This window comes from Oncorhynchus nerka, linkage group LG16, assembly GCF_034236695.1.
Source record: "Oncorhynchus nerka isolate Pitt River linkage group LG16, Oner_Uvic_2.0, whole genome shotgun sequence".
NCBI lineage: Eukaryota > Metazoa > Chordata > Actinopteri > Salmoniformes > Salmonidae > Oncorhynchus > Oncorhynchus nerka.
In genome coordinates this window covers 7,005,373-7,022,901 of record NC_088411.1, presented here as the reverse complement: position 1 = coordinate 7,022,901, position 17,529 = coordinate 7,005,373, and the positions used below count along the sequence as shown (strand labels likewise).

Sequence of the window (17,529 nt, the reverse complement as noted above, 5' to 3'; positions counted from 1 at the left end):
CTCTAAGCAGGCCAGATGTTTGCAGCTTTTTAGCTCCTACAGTAAATGTGCAGTAGTCTGCTATGCACTGCTTTACACAAAAAGCACATTTGCAGTGTTAATTTGTATTTACTTGAGTACCCAAGGTAAAAGCCTACACCGACAGGTTCATTCACAACACAGAAATAGAAACCTGGAGGACTGACTCACTGTTTTTGCCCTTAGGGGTGAGAACAGTTCCTGCAAAAGTGTAGTGGTTGAGTTTCTTCTGTATATGGCTCTGTGTTGGACATCTTAATGGACATCTTAATGGACATCTTAATCTTCTTAATGATGATGATCTTGCATTGACACTGCCTTTTCAGAAGGAAATTACTGCAACAGATAACGGTAAAGGTATTGTTTGTGTCAGGACTTCCACCGAAGTTGAGGCCTTGTTCAGGCTGCTGTTGACATCACCGGATTTCTAGCCTACACCGATCTACATTTCTTTTTCCATTTGTTTTGTCTTGATTGTACACACCTTGTTCCTATTACGTTTGAATTATTTCCCTATTTAACCCCCTGGAGCCATCATGGTTTTGTATGTGTTTACTGTTGTCAGTTGTCTCGTTTATGTGATTCTGGATTTTTGTTCTCCTTGTTGGAAGATTATTTCTGAGTAAAGTTACTATTATTACTCATCTCTGTGTCCTCCGCCTTATCCACATCACCTAGACCCTGACAGTTTGCTGTTGTTCTTAAAATTCTAATTCAATATTGCACCAAATTTGCACGCACTGCATGTTCCATGACATTATCATGGAAAATATTAATGTTGTTTCCAACTACCAATCAGCAACTGTGCCGTAAATCCGGCTGCATATTGAACGTTGAGATTTCCAAAAGTCCAGTCTGACAAGCAATTACAAGGAGTGGCAAGGAGTGTAATGTTAGCTAAAGAGAGTGGTAATCAGGCTAGACTTACCGATCAAGCTATTCAAAGTCAAAACAAAGGGACATTTCTGAAAGGTCTGGTTGCACCTGAAAAATGACCTAATTTGAAAGGCATTTACAAACTGTTAACAGATACTTTTAAGAATATATCTTTAAGGTGTCCTTCTTAAAGGGAAAGAGGGCATTTGGGTAAAGGGAAAGGCTGATGTTTGTTTGTGTGTTGGTCACAAATGTTTGAATGCGCTCCAATTCCTGTCACACTCATTTAAACTAAACTAAAATTAAGCGCAACATGTAAAGTGTTGGTCCCATGTTTCATGAGCTGAAATAAAAGATCCCAGAAATGTTCCATACGCACAAAAGCTTATTTCTCTCAAATTTGGTGCAGAAATTGGTTGCTAGTAAGCATTTCTCCTTTGCCAAGATAATCCACCCACCTAACAGGTGTGGCATATCAAGAAGCATGATCATTACACAGGTTCACCTTCTGCTAGGGACAATAAAAGGCCTCTAAAATGTGTGGTTTTAGAGGATGTGGCAGTACGTCCAACCCACGTCACAACCATATGTTGTAACGTGTAACCACATGTAACCAGCCAGCCCAGGACCTTCTGACTGTAATAAAAATAAAGCCCTTTTGTGGAATAAAACTAATTCTGATTGGCTGAAAAAAAAGAAGAAGAGGATTTCACATGACTGGGCAGGGGCGCAACCATGGGTGGGCCTGGGAGGGCATAGGTCCACCCACTGGAGAGCCAGGCACACCCATGGTTGCGCCCCTGCCCAGTCATGTGAAATCCATAGATTGGGGCTGAATATTTTTTTCAATTGACTGATTTCCTGTATGAACTGTAACTATTTTTGTTCAGTGTCATCGGAAAGTATTCAGACCTTTTTCCACATTTTGTTAGGTTGCAGCTTTATTCAAAAATGTATTCAATTGTTTTTTGCCCCTCATCAATCTACACATAATACATCATAATGACAAAGCAAACAATTGGTTATAGAAATGAAATATCACATATACACAAGTATTCAGACCCTTTACTCAGTACTTTTTATTCAGTACTCAAGGACATTCAGAGACTTCTCCTAGAGCCACTTGTCTTGTCTGTGTGCTTAGGGTCATTGTCCTGTTGGAAGGTGAACTTTCACCCCTGTCTGAGGTCCTGAGCACTCGAGGTCCTTTGCCTCGATCCTGACTAGTCTCCCATACCCTGCCACAGAAAAACACACCCAATGCATGATGCTGCCACCACCATGCTTCACAGTAGGGATGGTGCCAGGCTTCCTCCAGACGTGATGCTTGGCATTCAGGCCAAAGATTTCAATCTTGGTTTCATCAGACCAGAGAATCTTGTTTCTCATGGTCTGAGAGTCCTTTAGGTACCTTTTGGCAAACTCCATGCGGGCTGTCATGTTCTTTTTCTTGAGGGGTGGCTTCTGTCTGGCCACTCTGCAATAAAGGCCTGATTGGTGGAGTGCAGAGTAGGTTGTCCTTCTGGAAGGTTCACCCATCTCCACAGAGGAACTCTAGAGCTCTATTAGAGTGACCATGGGGTTCTTGGTCACCTCCCTGACCAAGGCCCTTCTCCCCCGATTGCTCAGTTTGGCCGGGCGGCCAGCTCTAGGAAGAGTCTTGGTGGTTCCAAACTTCTTCCATTTAAGAATGTTAGAGTCCACTTTGTTCTTGGGGACGTTAAATGCTGCAGGCACTTTTTGGTACCCTTCCCCAGATCTGTGCCATGACCCAATCCTGTCTCGGAGCCCTACGGACAATTCCTTCGACCTCACGGCATGGTTTTTACTCTGACATGCATTTTCAACCTCATATAGACCTGTGTGTGCCTTTCCAAATGATGTTAAAACAATTGAATTTACCACAGGTGGACTCTAATCAAGTTGAAGAAACATCTTGTCATGTCCGTCATAAGGAGTAGACCAAAATGCTCACAGGCAACTATACATAAAGTAGACAATATCCCCCCCCCCCAAAAGGTGCGTACTCCGACTGCAAAACCTGACTCAATAGACGAGGGTCCGGGTTGGGGATCTGCCGTCGGGGGCGGCTCCGGGGCGGGGTGAAGTACCCACTCCGCTCATGGATACGTCATCGGAGGAACCGGACCGTGGGTCATCGCCGGAGGCTCCGGACCATGGATCGTCGCCGGGGACTCCATGCCGTAGATCGTTGCCGGGGACTCCGGACTGTAGATCTTCGCCGGAGGCTGGGACTGGGAACCCTCGCAGGAGGCTCTGGACTGGGAACCCCCGCAGGAGGCTCTGGACCGCAGACTGTTGCTGGAGGCTCTTGACCGCAGATGGTTGCTGGAGGCTGTCACGAACCGGCTCAAAGCCCGTAACAAAAGGGAGACAACGTGGAGATAAGGAGTAACAAAATGTATATTTATTAAATAATGTAACTAAGTGTAATATACAATGGTGTGTGTAATCAGTAATCAGTAGTGTAAGTGAGTGTTTTGCATGCATGAATGTGATAATGCAGGGCGTTGAAAGGTGCCAAAGCAAACAACCAAAAGGCCACCAAGATACACAACAAAATCTATAAAGGTGTCTGCATGGAGACAGTCTCCTCCATGAATGGGGAAGTGGTGTATTTATCCTGGGACACACCGGGCCCAGGTGTTTCCCATGTAGCTGACGACCCTCCCAACTCCGCCCACCGGCATCCTAATAAGGAAACAAGAACAAAGAGAGAATACGGCAGACAGAGTGGGAGGGTCGTCACAAGGCTCTGGAACGCAGACTGTCGCTGGAGGCTCTGAACCGCAGACGCTCGCTGAAGGCTCTGGACTGCATACGGTCGCTGGAGGCTCTGGACCGTCTCAGTAGGTTCTGGACCGCGTTCCGTCTCAGGAGGTTCCAGACCGTCGTAGGAGGTTCTAGACTGTGGACCGTCGTTGGAGGTTCCGGACTGTTGACCATCGTTGGAGGTTCCGGACTGTGGACCGTCGCGGGAAGCTCTGGACTGTTAACTGTCGTCAGAAGCTCTGGACTGGGAACTGTCGCCGGAATCTCTGGACTGTAGAGGCGGACTGGAGGCCTGATGCGTGGGACCGGTACAGGTGGCACCAGGCTGATGACACGCACCTCAGGGCGCGTACGGGGAGGGGGCAAAGGACATACTGGACTGTGGAGGCGCACTGAAGGTCTAGAGCGTAGAGCTGGCACAACCCGTCCTGGATGGATGCTCACTTTAGCCCGGCAAGTGCGGGGCGCTGGCACAGGACGCACTGGGCTGTGAAGGTGCACTGGCGACACAGTGCTTAGAGCCGGCGAAGGATATCCTGGACCGAGGAGGCATACTGGAGACCAGGAGCGCTGAGTAGGCACAACCCGTCCTCATTGGATGCTCACTTTCGCACGGCAAGTGCGAGAAGCTGGCACAAAGGCCCCCTGGCTCTGGATGCGCACATTGCGTATCTCCGCAAAACATGGTCCCACGCTCCTCATGGCGACTGTCTTGCTCCAGACACCAAACCATCCACTCTACCTCATCACTCCCCTCAACTATCTCACAATACTCCTCGCTCAGTCTATCCCAATATTCCTCTTCGATCTCAGACTCGCCCGTTGGCCTCGCCGACCACTTTGTATGCCCCCCCAAAAATGTTTTTTGAGGCTGCCTCTCGGGCTTGCGTCATGGCCGCAAACCCCAGTGCCGTCGTTGTCCTTCCTTCACCGCTTGCGTCTGCTTCCATGGAAGGCTTTCATCTCCTGCCATTATCTCCTCCCAAGTCCAGGATGTCTTTACCTCCTGGATATACTCCCAGGCCCAGGATACCTGCTCCTCCTGGCCACGCTGCTTGGTCCGTTTGTGGTGGGATCTTCTGTCACGATCGTTACAAGAAGTGGACCAAGACGCAGCGTGGTATGTTTCCATCCTTTATTTTGGAATAGAAAACCTCAAAGAACAAAACAACAAAGAGAACAAACGAATCGTGAAGGTTTAATAATGCTCACAGGCAACTATACATAGACAAGATCCCACAAAGCACAATGGGGAAATGGCTACCTAAATATGATCCCCAATCAGAGTCAACGATAAACAGCTGCCTCTGATTGGGAACCATACCATACCATACCCGACCTAACCAACATAGAGAATAAACAGCTCTCTATGGTCAGGGCGTGACACATCTGAAGGATGATCAATGGAAACAAGATGCACCTGAGCTCAATTTTATAGCAAAGGGTCTGAATACTTATGGAAATAAGGTGTATATATATCAAAATAAATTATATACATTTGCAAAAACTTCTAAAAACCTGTTTTCGCTTTTTCATTATGGGGTATTGTGTGTAGATTGCTGAGGAAATTGATTTATTTAAACCATTTTAGAATAAAGCTGTAACGTAACAAAATGTGGATAAAGTCAAGGGGTCTGAATACTTCCTGAAGGCACTGGACATCGTCACCATCGAAGCTCCTTCTGTGTGCAAATGTGGCAACTATGTCATTGTTAGTTGTTAGTGGCTGACACAGTCTCTCTTTCGCCCGCAGCCTACCAGGTCCTCATCTGAGAGTATCTGCTCAAGACCTGGCTCCAGCATCTCAGGGTCCCCTGGTCACACATTCTATGTGAGTACCTACAGCAACTCTGCACACTACTAACTGGAGATGCAACTGAAGGTTACACAACTGACTGGGGACTCCAATGAAAAAACAGTGTTATTCTTCTACTTTATTATTGATTGATATCACTCCAAGGTGTTCCCTACTTATTGCGCTGTATCATCTATGTGTTTGTTATGTTGGGAGTATTGTCATGTACACTGTCCTGAGTTATTTATGGTTGTCTTGTCATTGTCCTGTATGTATTTTGTATAATAAAAAAAATGTATTAAAAGCATCACAATTCTGGCTAAATACTATTATATCGTTATTAGGTAGTGTAGGGCTTTTGAAGTCTTGGTAGCTCTTTAGTTGAACCCTCAGTCATAAAACAGGCTTAACAACACTCACTGATCACCATATTTTGCACAAACGGAGCTGTACAATATTCGGACCAATTCAATATTGCTGTTGAGGAACCTGGCTAGCTCAGTCGGTAGAGCACGAGACTCTTAATCTCAGGTTCGTGGGTTTGAGCCCCACGTTAGGTGCTTATTTTCTCTGTCGAAGTACCAACTCACTTCGCAAACAGCCCTCCGCTTGGACTTTCGAGCAGGCTTGCCACCCTGCATTGCTGACGTGTCAGGCATAGCTGGTGATTCAGAAGACTATGGATCTGAATCCTAGCTGTGCCTGCACTCTGACCTGTTATCTCAATGACATACCTATTACCTATGAATTGTCCTCCTAAATGGATTGAAAAAGTGCTCCTTTTCTGGACAAGAAATAGACAGGGAGAGGGTTCAAGATGAATACTTGTTCATGGCGAGGCTTGAACTCACAACCCTTTCATCAATTTGCTGCATATTGCTGTATAAGCACAAGACACTCACCGATTGCACCACAGGATCCATTAATAACACTCTCACTGATCACCATATTTTAAACAAACGGAGCTGTACGATATTCGGACCAATTCAATGTTACTGTTGAGGTACCTGGCTAGCTCAGTCGGTAGAGCATGATACTCTTAAGCTCAGGGTCGTGTGCTCGAGCCCCATGTGGGGTGCTTATTTTCTCTCTCGAAGTACCAACTCACTTCGCGAACAGCCAACCGCTTGGATTTTCCAGCAGGCTTGCCACCCTGCATTGCTGACGTGTCAGGCATAGCTGGTGATTCAGAAGACTATGGACTTGAATCGTAGCTGTGCCTGTAGTCTGACCTGTTATCTCAATGACATACCAATTACTTATGAAATAGACTGAATAAATGCTCCTTTTCTGGACAAGAAATAGACAGGCAGAGGGTTCAAGAAAAGCACTTGCTCCTGGTGAGGCTCGAACTCACAACCTTGGCATTGCTTCGCTGCATACTGATGTATAAGTAACACGCGCTAACCGCCTGCGCGACAGTAGCTACGCACAGCACTCTCACTGATCACCATATTTTGAAAAAACATAGCTGTACGATATTTGGTCCAAGTCAGTACCACAATTGACCTACCTGGCAAGCGCAGACGTTTGAGCATGAGCCTCTTAATCTCAGAATCGTAGGGTCGATAACACAAATGGGGTGATTCTTGTCTGCGCCGAAGCACCAACTCACTTTGCAAACAGCCATTCACCTAGACATTCGAGCAGGCTTGCCACCCTGCATTGCTGAAGTGTCAGGCACAGCTGGTGATACTATGAGGTTTCTGTGTTATGCACTATAGCCCGTTACCATATATGTGATTTAATATTATCTGCTGTTGGCTTGTGTTGATGTATGTATGTGTTATGCAACATAGCTGACTTGAAACATTGTTAACAGTTTCAGGGCCATGGCCCTTTCTCATGATGGAAAAATACAGAGTAGCATGAAGACAGGAACTGTTTAATGAGTTGGGAGGGGGCACATTCAGAGCGGGGTGTTGCGAGAACAAGCTGTCTTTTGTTAGATAACAGGATCCAGGTGCGAGATAACGGTATCGAGCATGAGCGCATAGATATTCTTCACAGCATGTTACATCTATCAACTGGAGCGCCCGGGGGCTGGTACCAGCTCGTACGACAACAATCAATAATAGGCTAGGAGAGTCTAAACCAAGCCCAGTCTCTACTGTGATAGGCCAACAGACGGGTTGGAACTATGTCTATCACAGTATAAAGAATATTGTTTACATACATCTTGTCAGTTCTCTGTTCTGCCCTGTGTGGTATTACAGAGAGCCCATATATACCAAAGTTGCATTTACCACTTATTGCTTAGCTAATAAAAAATACATAGTATACAATCGGTGACACATTGTCATATTTATCCTGATACCAGATTCGAATTGACGCAAATCTAACATGGTGACCCCGACGTGATCTGGTAAAGGACATCGCTGGAAATTGTCCGGCCGATTGGCCAGTACTGTAGTCGGATGGTGTGTCTCACAAATCCTGACCGGTCAACTAAAAAAGGTAGGCAGACACCTGTTGTGAAAAACTAAAGTTCTGCACATTGGAGTAATCCAAATTTAGTTTTGTGAGACACCTGTTTGATGTAAGTAACCAAATTCTATTAATTTATATTGGTAAAGGACCATAAGGATTACATAGTGGTAAATGCAATTTTGAACTGATCGATCACTTTTATGGTATGACAGTGAATGTAATGTACTAGGTAGTTTGGCGAAGCTACTGGTTTATGTGAGGGTGGGTTGGCGAACCTACCAGTGTGAATGTGAGGTGAACGGCAATATAACTGCGAATGTAATGTACTAGGTAGTTCGGCGAAGCTACTGGTTTATATGAGGGTGGGTCGGCGAATCTACTTGTGTGAGTGTGGATGAATGGCAATATAACAGCGAATGTAATGTACTAGGTGGGTCGGCGTACCTACTGGTTTGTGTGGGTGAGTCGGCGTACTTACTGGTGTGAATGAAGATTTGATAAGGACAAATCGAATGATTGTGGTACATTAGTTATCAGTCGGTGTACTGATGACGGGCTGAATGATCTACGGATAATAGTACAGGCAAGAGACCTGTGTTATATTGGAAATAAGATAAGTTCCTCGAGTGACTGTAGTACATTAGTTATTTGTCGACGTACAATAACAGTTGAATGACCTAAGGGTAATGAGATGGGTTTTATTGGAAATAAGATAAGTTCCTCGAGTGACTGTGGTACATTAGTTATTCGTCGACGTACAATAACAGTTGAATGACCTAAGGGTAATGAGATGGGTTTTATTGGAAATAAGATAAGTTCCTCGAGTGACTGTGGTACATTAGTTATTCGTCGACGTACAATAACAGTTGAATGACCTAAGGGTAATGAGATGGGTTTTATTGGAAATAAGATAAGTTCCTCGAGTGACTGTGGTACATTAGTTATTCGTCGGCGTACAATAACAGGAGAATGATCTAAGGGTAATGAGATGGGTTTTATTGGAAATAAGATAAGTTCAACGAGTGACTGTGGTACATTAGTTATTCGTCGACGTACAATAACAGTTGAATGACCTAAGGGTAATGAGATGGGTTTTATTGGAAATAAGATAAGTTCACTGAATGAATGTAGTACATTGAGTATTGAGTGGGAATAGTTAATACCAGTTTGAACGACCTACGGGTATTTCTTGAAGTCATTACTGTTAATTGACTAAGGAGGTAGCAACGTTGACATGAAAAAAAGTGGCGAATTGGTATTGGAAATAATTCTAAAAATTATATGATACACACCCCAAATGTACCTAACAATGACTAGTCAAGAGACTGAGAAGGTGTTGAAAACTTTGAAGTCCACTTTAGAAATAAATGGTGGTAGAAGCGGGGAGAAAAGCTATACAGGGAGTGGACAGAAGAAGGCAGCATTGCCGCGCCCAACGGGCTCCCAGTCGACGGGGAGCCTGGTTTGATATTGGAGACGCTAAAACGGAGAATAAGGAGAATCCTCGCTGGGGAAAAGCTTGGGCCTTTGAATTGTAATGTTTTCTGGGAATTGTCTCGGTGCCGGAGTTTGCTAGTATAGACAATTATAATGGTATGGTTATTGGCTCGGGATCTCAATCATTTGAATGGCGTTGGGGTAAAGTTTTTGCCTTCAATGCGGGGGACTGGGGTTCGTGTCTCAGCCTTGACATTGATAGACTAAAATTAATTCTGATTGTAGTTCAAATATTTATGGGTTTTGTCCAGATTTTGTTTAGGTTGAATTGAGAGACTAATTCGTTCGAGATAATGGCGAGGCAATTTCTATGTAATACATTGTGTTTCCCAAATGATCACTGGAATAGCCTATTGGGAATGGAGGCGTATTTTATTTTTATTTTTTTAAGGTGCTGGGTCATGGGATGAGACAGTTATCTAAATCTGATTAATTCTAAATAATAATACAGAGACAATTACGATAGATTTGTGCCCATCAAAATGTTCTTATGAATTTAGCAAAGTACATGGTACGTTTACATTTTGGGGTAGAGGAAGTTGGAAGGTAAAACTGCGTAATTACGTTGACTACACAATAACATTCCTCGAATTATGACAGAGAAAATTGGTTGTGTCATTTAGAGGGAAAATGCGTGCATTATAGCTTTGAGTCACTTTACGGAAAAAAAAGTTCCAAATATTTGTAGCTGAATATCGTTTTACAATAATTCCCGGTTATTGATTTTGGTTTGATTGTTCAGATAACACCATTTGAAGTTAAACAGGAGGTTAAGGTATACTAATATTAGAATCTGTTTTCATTATGGGGAACAATGAAAAGCCCGCAAAGTGGATTGCAGGCTGATTTTATTTTATGTTAAAGGGACAGTGCACGTTTATCACAATTGTGTGAGTTTATTGGCAGGGTATAAAGCATTTGGGGGAGACAATCCTTTAAAGACTGAATGAGTTACATGAAACATTGAGGAAATTTAAAACAAGTTATTTGAGGGTATTGATATAATTATTAGGTTTTGTTTGTAGCAAACGTTTTGGGTTTAAGGGGATTTCAATGTTCCCAGAGACAAGATATCTTAAAGGGGTACACTCACATATGAAATATTATGCGTTTTTATTTTCTGAGTCTTAATTAAATAGGTGAAATCTTTTGATAAAGGAATGTTGTTTAATATAGTAAGAAACACTTCTTTGGAGGGGTGGTATGACTTGTGACCTCCATTGTAACTTTCCTTTGTGGTCTGATCAGGCTCATTGGAAAGCCATTTGGATGGAGAATCTAGGATAATTTGTAACACTGATATTAAGGTAATTTAATCCAAAAAGGCAGTGAAATGTACATTATAGTGTCATTATATTTTCTCTGATGAACGTGGTGTGAAAATTAGCTAGGATAAGTTTTAATTATGGTAGACTCATGTTAAGTATTTGGGACATATTTTGAGCCAACAGGGCAGGGAAGAAATGGAGATATTTGTGTTTGGTTTTAACACCTGTGTACAGGAGTGCCAGTGTACCTGTGTAATGGGGGAGGGTGTCCGTATGGGGATTACATGATAACCAACTTGGGACAGTTCTGGGATTGGAGAAGAGGGTATCCTTAGAGCATAGGGGATCCCACAAAGGTGTATAGGTTTTCCATGATATGGGGGAAACCTGGGAGCACTGTTGAACTCTGTAAAGGTGATGAAATCCTACTAACCATCAAAACCATTAAGCTCTCTGATGCAGGCACTTACACCCTCGGACTACAAAGGACCGGGACAGACACGATGGGTGTGTTTTCTATTAAGGTGCTGCCAAAACCACAGAGGTCCCAGACGAACCAGAGCCAGACACACTCCTCTACCACCCCTGGACCGAACCTGCCACTTACCACCACTCTGTCAAATCTCATTCAGGTAATTAACGTTCTAGACTATTCAGCTATTGATCAATTAGGCACTGAGACTGGTTTTGATGGTAGGGACCATTTGTGGCTGTCTTATATGAGGTATACAGCTAAGACCCTGAAAAGAAAGGCAATTACAGTTGCTTCACATGTACAGGTAATGGCATAGAGTATGGGAGATTGCCTGAAGCTGATTGTAGTAGTAGTAACATGACCATAGTAGTAACATGACCATCAATGCCACTTGGCCAGTTGCAGGCCTAAACCAAACGAGTGGTCTGGCTGATGTGTGGTGGATATGTGGACCCAAAAGAGTACTGAGACCCGTTCTTAGAGGAGACTGGCAAGGTACGTGTGCTCTGACCAGTTTGATAATTCCACTGACCATTGTTGATGTTACTGCTGAACAGCTGTTGGGTTCTGTATCCAGGGGGCCTGAAAACATTACATCCCATGGGAGACATAGATGTAGTGCTCCATGGACGGAAGATGCAGTTGACATATATGTGAGAATGCTGTTCATTGACTACAGCTCGGCATTCAACACCATAGTACCCTCCAAGCTCGTCATCAAGCTCGAGAGCATGGGTCTCGACCCCGCAATGTGCAACTGGGTACTGGACTTCCTTACGGGCCGCCCCCAGGTGGTGAGGGTAGGCAACAACATCTCCACCCCGCTGATCCTCAACACTGGGGCCCCACAAGGGTGCGTTCTGAGCCCTCTCCTGTACTCCCTGTTCACCGACGACTGCGTGGCCACGCACGCCTCCAACTCAATCATCAAGTTTGCAGACGACACAACAGTGGTAGGCTTGATTACCAACAACGACGAGACGTCCTACAGGGAGGAGGTGAGGGCCCTCGGAGTGTGGTGTCAGGAAAATAACCTCACACTCAACGTCAACAAAACTAAGGAGATGATTGTGGACTTCAGGAAACAGCAGAGGGAACACCCCCCTATCCACATCGATGGATCAGTAGTGGAGAGGGTAGTAAGTTTTAAGTTCCTCGGCATACACATCACAGACAAACTGAATTGGTCCACTCACACAGACAGCATCGTGAAGAAGGCGCAGCAGCACCTCTTCAACCTCAGGAGGCTGAAGAAATTCAGCTTGTCACCAAAAGCTCATTGGAAAGCCATTTGGATGGAGAATCTAGGATAATTTGTAACACTGATATTAAGGTAATTTAATCCAAAAAGGCAGTGAAATGTACATTATAGTGTCATTATATTTTCTCTGATGAACGTGGTGTGAAAATTAGCTAGGATAAGTTTTAATTATGGTAACGGCAACTGCTCCGCCCACAACCGTAAGGCTCTCCAGAGGGTAGTGAGGTCTGCACAACGCATCACCGGGGGCAAACCACCTGCCCTCCAGGACACCTACACCACCCGATGTTACAGGAAGGCCATAAAGATCATCAAGGACAACAACCACCCGAGCCACTGCCTGTTCACCCCGCTATCATCCAGAAGGCGAGGTCAGTACAGGTGCATCAAAGCTGGGACCGAGAGACTGAAAAACAGCTTCTATCTCAAGGCCATCAGACTGTTAAACAGCCACCACTAACATTGAGTGGCTGCTGCCAACACACTGACATTGACACTGACCCAACTCCAGCCACTTTAATAATGGGAATTGATGGGAAATGATGTAAATATATCACTAGCCACTTTAAACAATGCTACCTAATATAATGTTTACATACCCTACATTATTCATCTCATATGTATACGTATATACTGTACTCTATATCATCTACTGCATCCTTATGTAATACATGTATCACTAGCCACTTTAACTATGCCACTTTGTTTACATACTCATCTCATATGTATATACTGTACTCGATACCATCTACTGTATCTTGCCTATGCTGCTCTGTACCATCACTCATTCATATATCTTTATGTACATATTCTTTATCCCCTTACACTGTGTATAAGACAGTAGTTTTGGAATTGTTAGTTAGATTACTTGTTGGTTATTACTGCATTGTCGGAACTAGAAGCACAAGCATTTCGCTACACTCGCATTAACATCTGCTAACCATGTGTATGTGACAAATAAATTTGATTTGATTTGATTTTGACATACACACTAATCTGTTGGGGGTGCCTGTTGGGGTTCCTCATGAATTTCAGGCATTGGGTAGGAATGACTGACTCTGGCACTTACTACCTATTATAGGCCCAGCCATAGTGGATGCAAGACAGACTGCATGGATTAATTATATCTAATATAATCAACAGCGTTTTGAGAATTACTCTCGTGATGCACTCACTGGTATGTCAGAACAGTTGGAGGCTACATCTAGAGTTTCCAGACAGAATAGACTTGCTTTGCATATGCTTCTTGCCAGTCAGGGGGGTGTCTGTAAGATGTTCGGTGAACAATGTTGCACGTATATTCCTAATAACACCAGTCCAGATGGTAGAATATCTAAGGCCCTTAGTGGGCTTGATGCACTATCTGCTGAGATGAGAACCATGGCGGGGGTGGAGGAGTCTGGACTGTTCTCTTGGTTGGGAGCCTGGTTTGGTAAGTACACTGGTATGGTGGTTACTGGATTTCTGACCCTAATTCTTGTATTTTTGTTATTGATGTGTTGTGCTGCTTGCATCATACCGTGTTTTAAGAAGTCTGTTACAGATGTGGTGAAGGCTTCAGGCATGATGCCTTTGCTTGATGCTCCAGTTGGAGATGCTGATACTGAATCAAGCTTTCAGGGGAGGATAGGGCTGACTGAGGATGACCCCTGTTTTGCTGTGGGTGAGGTCGTGGAATGATAACTTCTTAAATACATAACGTGTACGATATAACTTGTCCTCTCTTATGTGAAGGTTTAGAGTCCCTGGGTGGCAAGGAGCCCACCTGATACAGGATAGGAGTAGCTGAGAGGACCAGATGGTTTATAATAATGCTTTGCTCTGCTTTACTCTGTTTTCCATGACCAAAGTTATCCTATATCTTACATGTAAATAAACAATAACGTTTTATCCTGTTTTTGATGTGACACCCTTTATGGGTGTAAAAAGGGGGAGATAAAAGCATGTATAATTTGTTGATTTTTTATTTCTATTTTTCTTGGTTGATTTTTCTTTTCTGTTTTTTCTGTAAAAAATAAATAATGTTTTATTAATAATAAACTTTTTATTATTTTCATGAAATGCTATTAACATATTACTATGTTGGGACCGCTGAAATAAAGGATAATGACTGACACTTCATATATTCGCAAAATAAAGGTTTAAAGTTCTTGGGTTCATCACCAACCTAGTATATCGGATGGTATGGTTACACCCCATAGGGGTGTAAAAAGGGGGATTATGAGGTTTCTGTGTTATGCACTATAGCCTGTTACCATATATGTGATTGAATATTATCTGCTGTTGGCTTGTGTGGATGTATGTATGTGTTATGCAACATAGCTGACTTGAATGATGGAAAAATACAGAGTAGCATGAAGACAGGAACTGTTCAATGAGTTGGGGGGTGGCACATTCAGAGCGGGGTGTTTCGAGAACAAGCGGTCTTTTGTTAGATAACAGGAGCCAGGTGCGAGATAACGGTATCGAGCATGAGCGCATAGATATTCTTCACAGCAAGTTACATCTATCAACTGGAGCGCCCGGGGGCTGATACCAGCTCGTACGACAACAATCAATAATTGGCTGGGAGAGTCTAAACCATGCCCAGTCTCTACTGTGATAGGCCAACAGACGGGTTGGAACTATGTCTATCACAGTATAAAGAATACTGTTTACATACATCTTGTCAGTTCTCTGTTCTGCCCTGCGTGGTATTACAGAGAGCCTGTATATACCAAAGTTGCATGTACCACTTATTGCTTAGCTAATAAAAAATACATAGTATACAATCGGTGACTCATTGTCATATTTATCCTGATACCAGATTCGAATTGACGCAAATCTAACATGGTGACCCCGACGTAAAGGACATCGCTGGACATTGGTGTGCCAGCCGATTGGCCAGTACTGTCGTCGGATGGTGTGTCTCACAAATCCTGACAGGTCAACTAAAAAAGGTAGGCAGACACCTGTTGTGAAAAACTAAAGTTCTGCACATTGGAGTAATCCAAATTTAGTTTTGTGAGACACCTGTTTGATGTAAGTAACCAAATTATATTAATTTATATTGGTAAAGGATCATAAGGATTACATAGTGGTAAATGCAATTTTGAACTGATCGATCACTTTTATGGTATGACAACTAGGATTTGAATCCTAGCTGTGCCTGCACTCTGACCTGTTATCTCAATGACATACCAATTTATTATGAAACGTCCTCCTAATTGTATTGAATGAAAGCTCATTTTCTGGACAAGAAATAGACAGGGTTCAAGAAGAATACTTGCTCCTGGTGGTGCTTGAACTCACAACCTTGTCATCAATTTGCTGTATATTACTGTATAAGCACAATACGATAACCGATTGCACCACAGTATCCACTAACAACACTCTCACTGATCACTACATTTTCCACAAACGGAGCTGTACGATATTCGGACCAATACAAGATTACCATTGAGGTACCTGGCTAGCTCAGTCGGTAGAGCATGAGACTCTCAATCTCAGGGTTGTGGGTTCGAGCCCCATGTTGGGTGATTATTTTCTCTCCCGAAGTACCAACTAACTTCACGAACAGCCAACCGCTTGGATTTTCGAGCAGGCTGCATTGCTGATGTGTCAGGCATTGCTGGTAATGCAGAAGACTATACATTTGAATGGTAGCTGTCCCTGCACTCTGACCTGTTATCTCAATGACATACCGATTACTTATGAAATAGATTGAATAAATGCTATTTTTCTGGACAAGATATATAAAGGCAGAGGGTTCAAGAAAAGCACTTGCTCCTGGTGAGGCTCGAACTCACAACCTCGGCATTGCTTCGTTGCATACTGCGGTATAAGTACCACGCGCTAACCGACTGCGCCACAGGAGCTATGCAGAGCACTCTTACTGACCACCATATTTTGCACCAACATATCTGTACGATATTCGGTCCAAGTCAGTACCTCAATTGATCTGCCTGGCAAGCTCAGACATTTGAGCATGAGCCTCTTAATCTCAGAATCGTAGGGTCGATACCACAAATGGGGAGATTCTTGTCTGGGCCGGAGCACCAACTCACTTTGCAAACAGCCATTCACCTGGACTTTCTAGCAGGCTTGCCACCCTGCATTGCTGATGTGTCAGGCATAGCTGGTGATACAGAAGACTATGGATTTGAATCCTAGCTGTGCCTGCACTCTGACCTGTTATTTCAATGACATACCAATTAATTATGAAACGTCCTCCTAAGTGTATTGAATAAAAGCTCATTTTCTGGACAAGAAATAGACAGGGTTCAAGAAGAATACTTGCTCCTGGTGGGGCTTGAACTCACAACCTTGTCATCACTTTGCTGTATATTACTGTATAAGCACAATACGATAAATGATTGCACCACAGTATCCACTAACAACACTCTCACTGATCACTACATTTTCCACAAACGGAGCTGTACGATATTCGGACCAATACAAGATTACCATTGAGGTACCTGTCTAGCTCAGTCGGTAGAGCATGAGACTCTCAATCTCAGGGTTGTGGGTTCGAGCCCCATGTTGGGTGATTATTTTCTCTCCCGAAGTACCAAATCACTTCGCCAACCGCTTGGATTTTCGAGCAGGCTGCATTGCTCCAAGTCACAAGTCCAAGTCCAAGTTAACAACCCTCCAGGCAAGCTTCAATGCCATACAACTCTCCTTCCGTGGCCTCCAATTGCTCTTAAATACAAGTAAAACTAAATGCATGCTCTTCAACCGATCGCTACCTGCACCTACCCGCCTGTCCAACATCACTACTCTGGACGGCTCTGACTTAGAATACGTGGACAACTACAAATACTTAGGTGTCTGGTTAGACTGTAAACTCTCCTTCCAGACCCATATCAAACATCTCCAATCCAAAGTTAAATCTAGAATTGGCTTCCTATTTCGCAACAAAGCATCCTTCACTCATGCTGCCAAACATACCCTTGTAAAATTGACCATCCTACCAATCCTCGACTTTGGCAATGTCATTTACAAAATAGCCTCCAATACCCTACTCAACAAATTGGATGCAGTCTATCACAGTGCAATCCGTTTGTCACCAAAGCCCCATATACTACCCACCATTGCGACCTGTACGCTCTCGTTGGCTGGCCCTCGCTTCATA

The 17,529-nt window shown here is 43.7% G+C and overlaps 1 protein-coding gene and 3 non-coding genes across 8 annotated transcripts in view; 3 read left to right on the top strand and 1 right to left on the bottom strand.

Annotated features, from left to right (window-relative positions):
- ablim1b (actin binding LIM protein 1b) overlaps window positions 1-16,027 on the top strand; it is a 94,430-nt gene extending 78,403 nt beyond the window's left edge. For 2 of the 5 annotated variants that reach the window (XR_010459287.1, XR_010459286.1), the window contains 3 exons: window positions 5,441-11,309; window positions 11,552-11,647; window positions 11,730-16,027. Coding sequence is in view for 2 of the 5 variants with exons in the window: in XM_029684455.2 (XP_029540315.1) it covers window positions 5,441-5,551 (111 nt within the window). In the remaining 3 variants the exon portion in view is untranslated. The other 3 variants (XM_029684455.2, XM_065002381.1, XM_029684456.2) reach the window with 3 other exon arrangements.
- trnae-cuc (transfer RNA glutamic acid (anticodon CUC)) lies at window positions 15,859-15,931 on the top strand. Its single transcript has one exon. It is a non-coding gene; the product is annotated as a tRNA-Glu (tRNA).
- Window positions 16,028-16,176: 149 nt separating the features above from the next.
- On the bottom strand, window positions 16,177-16,270 carry trnai-uau (transfer RNA isoleucine (anticodon UAU)). Its single transcript has 2 exons — window positions 16,233-16,270; window positions 16,177-16,212 (listed from the first exon to the last, which is right to left on the bottom strand). It is a non-coding gene; the product is annotated as a tRNA-Ile (tRNA).
- A 598-nt stretch (window positions 16,271-16,868) lies between these two features.
- On the top strand, window positions 16,869-16,941 carry trnae-cuc (transfer RNA glutamic acid (anticodon CUC)). Its single transcript has one exon. It is a non-coding gene; the product is annotated as a tRNA-Glu (tRNA).
- The last annotated feature ends 588 nt before the right edge of the window (window positions 16,942-17,529 follow it).